This window comes from Prosopis cineraria, unplaced genomic scaffold (genome assembly GCF_029017545.1).
Source record: "Prosopis cineraria cultivar Desert tree isolate PC_DT_omini unplaced genomic scaffold, ASM2901754v1 PC1, whole genome shotgun sequence".
Taxonomy (NCBI): domain Eukaryota; kingdom Viridiplantae; phylum Streptophyta; class Magnoliopsida; order Fabales; family Fabaceae; genus Prosopis; species Prosopis cineraria.
Genome location: NW_026555332.1, coordinates 38,967,476 through 38,972,204, shown reverse-complemented (window position 1 = coordinate 38,972,204; position 4,729 = coordinate 38,967,476). Strand labels below are relative to the sequence as shown.

The window sequence follows — 4,729 nt, the reverse complement described above, 5'->3', positions numbered from 1 at the left end:
CACATTCCATATAATGATAATAGCAAGGCAGCAGACGGCATATAAGATGGATGTTTAAGGAAGTTCTGAATTTCATGCGAAAAATAGAATAGACGACCGCTAGATGATGGCTATTTTCCCTGTTTCACGAATCTGGTTGCATAAAACTTCTAAAAGTCATTGATTTAATTGACAGCATAGATGACACGTGTATACTCGTATGAATCCAAATCACATACATTGAGGTTTCTCATGTATCAACGGGAGAGGTTCATGACCTGCCTTAACAAATAGACAGACAGAAATAAATAACACAGCTAGCTTTCCAATCTGTGGGGGAAAAGCAATTATTGAAGATCAGAAAATATAGGTTCAAATAAATATTATACCAAACCAATCGCTAGAATCATATATGGCTAGAAGGGTGTGGTCGGGGAACCTTTGCAACAATGGAATTCAAAAGATCCACGTAGAGTGGAAACTGCAGGATTGCGTAGAAGGAAACAGGAAGACAAGTGGCGGCATAAAGAGGGAACACTGCTGTCTTGAATTTGTCCTCAAGCACGAAGAAATGTGCTGCGCAAAAAGATATGAGCATCGAGGCGATGGACACGAACAGCGAGCTCAGGCCCAGAAGAAGCTTCAGCGGCAAACTTCTCTTAAAATCTCTGGGTAGTTTTCGAGAGGTGAGTATGGAAAGGAACATGATCAGTGCAGTGACGGAGAAGCAGAGCCCCATGAGCGCGGTGATAGCGAAAACTTCAAATGCCGGCTGTTGTTCCAAGGTTGGTTTACCAGTCTCGTCATTGGTGCCCCCGGGGACAGCGCTCGATGTTGCAAAGGAAACTCCGGCAACCAATGCGGCCACCACTGAACAAGATTCAGAAGTGTCTTTAAGCCAGTCACTGCTGTCTTTGACTAAACCTTGATGATCTCTAGTGAAGATCTGTTCCGGAGTTTCTTCTTTTTTGTTGGTAAGGAAAAGGAAGTGTTGTGGCGACAACCAGTTCACATACTGTGATTCAAATTCCATCGTCAAAAAGTAGGTAATTAAATTAAATTACATACGTACATGGATATAATAAACTGGCACGAGTTTATTAGTTACCTCATACCACTTTATTTGCCATTGCATCTGCATGGCAACGCCATGAACCTGCGAAGGGTGAGACATGGAATCATCATAGTGAGCTGCTAAGTGCAATATAGTGTTGTCATCAGTATCCACTGATTCAATAAGGTCGTCCCAAAGATTAAGCTTTAATTTTTTGTTTTTGACTTGTTTACGAACTGCCTCAATAACCCAGGGTTGCCTGTTCTCCACTGCCACCTGCAATATATTCTTGTCCTTCGACGTGGTATCGTAGATGGACACTGGTAATTGGCTTAGAATTTTATTCACGACTTCAACTACACCTCCCCTGGCTGCCACCAACAAGGGCGTATAAATTTCTGTCTCCTTATCTGTTATAGGAAGTGAATAAATAGTCAGCAGAAGTAAACAAGGTAATACAATTGAAAATTATAAAAAAGTTAGAGAAAGTAATAAAAGATGATACGTGATATTTAATGTGGAAAAACCCTAAATTTGAGAGACAAAAGATCCACAAACAACGAGCGAATAATTTTACTATAGAAGATAAAAATTTCAATAATGGTCTCTGCTATGGGAGATAGAGAGATGAGATATATAGAGTTTCTCATCAGCTAAAAATATTATCTTTAATAATAATAAATATTTTTTAAAATATTAAATAGAAATGTGATAGATTTACACTAAAATAATATATAAAAATAATTACATAAGATTATAAAAATTTGAGTCAAAATCTCAACATTATCCTTTGAAGTAGTCATCTTATTGCCAAAAACGACCCTAGAGATAAATGGATATGTCTAGATAATTATTCAAAGTGAGGAAATCATTACAATATAAAGAGTCTGAAGGCTCATGTGAAAATGACATGTGTACATGTGATGAACCACTCTCAACCACTTGGCAAGCGGTTTAGTTTCATCATGTGCACATCCTTAAAATGAGATCTAAATCATTTATATTAAAATTTAAATGGTTCAGATTTCAAATATCATTTTATATTATATTTATTAAAATGAAAATTATAAAATAATTTTAATAAATTTTTTTTAATCTGGTCGAGATTTAATTTAGAGGGTCCAATTTTTTTTTTTGATAGATAGGAGTCCAATTTAATATTAAAATTTTTATAATTGATGTATATTGATTATTCAAATATATTTTGCTCATGTCAAAGATGAGCACCTACTGTGCCTAATATTCATCCATGCATGTATCAAATACTGCAGAAGATATTGCATTTTGATTTGAAAGAACTGAAAATCGAATGGATTGTATTGTACCATTCTGATGAGCTTCACCAGTCGTTGGTGGATTTTGCTTTCTCGGATCAAACACTTTGCTCCTTCCGGGGCCTCTTCCTTCAGCAGTGGCAATGTATGCTTTACCATTTTCCATGAGCGCACTCAATATCTCAGCACTACATGCATGCTTTTCTTTCTCTTCCCTTATTTTGCTAACTATGTTATTCCCTGTCAAATAAATTCACACGAATCAAGTATAAAGATGACGCAGAATAACATAAGCCACACTATTTACATCTTATAAAATGAGTAGAATATATATTATTTACAATTTGCAAATAGTATGTGGCCTCTCATAAGTTTTAGATATTTATAACGAGAAAGCAAGAAATGAAAGTTGAAGGAGCATACCGGCCGATCCCATGAAGTGAATCAGAATTTGGTAGACAGACACCGAAACCTGGTAACAGGTAGTATAATTCTGTGGAATATCTTTATTAATATAGGAGTTATTTGGGGCCTCAGGATCCCATGTATTCTTCTCTCCTGCGCACCAGCAGATCATGAATGCATGTTTAGATGTGAAAGGAAAATTATTCCCTCTCTGATTTGAATATGCTGATTTCTTATACTTTTGAGTGCCAAATATTTGTAATAGTATATTAAAAATAAGAATTCTTTTGTGTTTGTTGAATTATGTTGTTTTGACTTTTTATTATCAAAGCATGTATACTTCAATGTAACTTTTAATTTTCATCGAAATGCATGCCTTCAGTAAAACATTTTATTTAAATATATTGAATTAAGTTGGAGGACGATTCAGCTGACAAAATAAAAATGAAACCAATATATGTGTGTGTGTGTGTGTGTGTGTGTGTGTGTGTGTGTAGCACAAACTTTCATTTAATTTTAAAAAATAAGTGCATTATTAAAAAGCGGGGGGGAGTTGTATGCTATTTAATTTAACAAACAAAAATCTCAGAAAGTTTGTCCAAATTTTGACGTTCGAAAATTTTACCTCGTTGGCTGCCAGATGACTTGGCCGGTCGCCACGCATTCTCGTTAATTTTCCTACAACATTCTGGATCATATTTCGGCGGATCGACATTGACACCTTTCGTCGAAAACACGATAATTATCAATCAGCAATGCATACGGCCAAAGCTGGCAATTAATCTTATTTTATGTTTTTTTCCCCTGGAAAGAATACTAGCTAGCGTAGTGGTATTTATACTTACAGTAGTATATGATCTCCTTCCACCACGATAGGCTCAGGCCACTTCTAAAGGCAGAACGTTTGCCAGCAAGAACATGAAGAGGAGTCTCTCCCTTCACATTGGCTCTGCCCGCAAGATCTGGGCACATTATGATTACGTAGAATGCCAGATCTGCATATATATGTTTGATAATATTTGCAACACCAATAACCATTCATTCATTATATCATCTGTAGAACCTGCAGTCAATCAAAATAACCCTATATATATATATGAGATGCTCACCCAAATGCTCTCTCCTAATGACACAATGAAGTACAGTATCTCCAGAACTGTCCATTCTTGTGAGAAGTGTTTCTGGGTGCTGGCATATGTCAATGGCAGCCTTGTGGAGGAAGATGAAGGCGGCTTTACGGTTGTAAAGAGCCGCTGTGAAAATGGGTGTCTCGCCCCATTTGTTAGGAATATTGAGTAAATCCGTCTGCATTCTCCGTCCTGCCTCCACGATGTACTCACACATTGTCACCGACTTTCTTGTGGCTGCACGATGCAGAGGGGTTTCCCCTCTGCCATTCTGCATTATCAGAGCTTTTTCGTTCTTGTGATTGACGATTGATTCTACCATACTCTTCACTTCTTCTTCTCTGTCATCACTGATGGCCACGTGCAGTGCCGTGTCTTGTGAGCTCACTGGTGTGATCACTGTGCTCTGAACCCCTGGTGTTTTTTTATATAACTCGGTCACCTTTTCCCAGTCACCTTTGAATGTGGACTGGTATAATAATTCATTTTCCTGTTCAGAAACTAGTGGAAGACTCTCAGTCTCTGACTCTGAAGCTGACCATGAAAAAGGATCCATTTGTTTGAGTTTGTTGATGAAATGATACCACAATGTTCGCTGTTTCGATCACCATTCATCATCTGGGTGCTGTCATTTTATACCAAACTCTGCACTTCTTCAACACGCGTTAACATAAATAATTAATGAGTACTAGATTGCTTGATTAGCTTCAGAACTGAAAAAAGACATGGTATAGGACTGCAGGTGGGGACAGCGTTAAACTGATGAAGAAAAGAAAGAAACCAAAAAAAAAAAAAAAAACAAACAAACAAGCAAGCAAGCAAGCAAAAACAAAACAAAAGAAAAATAGTGTACGTCGTAAGCTAGAAAAAAGTCATAAATCCATGTAACC

At 37.0% G+C, this 4,729-nt stretch overlaps 1 protein-coding gene across 1 annotated transcript; it reads right to left on the bottom strand.

Moving 5' to 3' along the window:
• Positions 1–200: 200 nt before the first annotated feature.
• Positions 201–4,428, bottom strand: LOC129295726 (uncharacterized). Its single transcript, XM_054934274.1, has 7 exons — positions 3,822–4,428; positions 3,558–3,707; positions 3,338–3,433; positions 2,731–2,865; positions 2,359–2,547; positions 1,088–1,443; positions 201–994 (listed from the first exon to the last, which is right to left on the bottom strand). Exons 1-7 carry the CDS (start codon positions 4,393–4,395, stop codon positions 386–388), a joined length of 2,109 nt encoding a protein of 702 aa, XP_054790249.1. The 5' UTR covers positions 4,396–4,428; the 3' UTR covers positions 201–385.
• Positions 4,429–4,729: the final 301 nt, after the last annotated feature.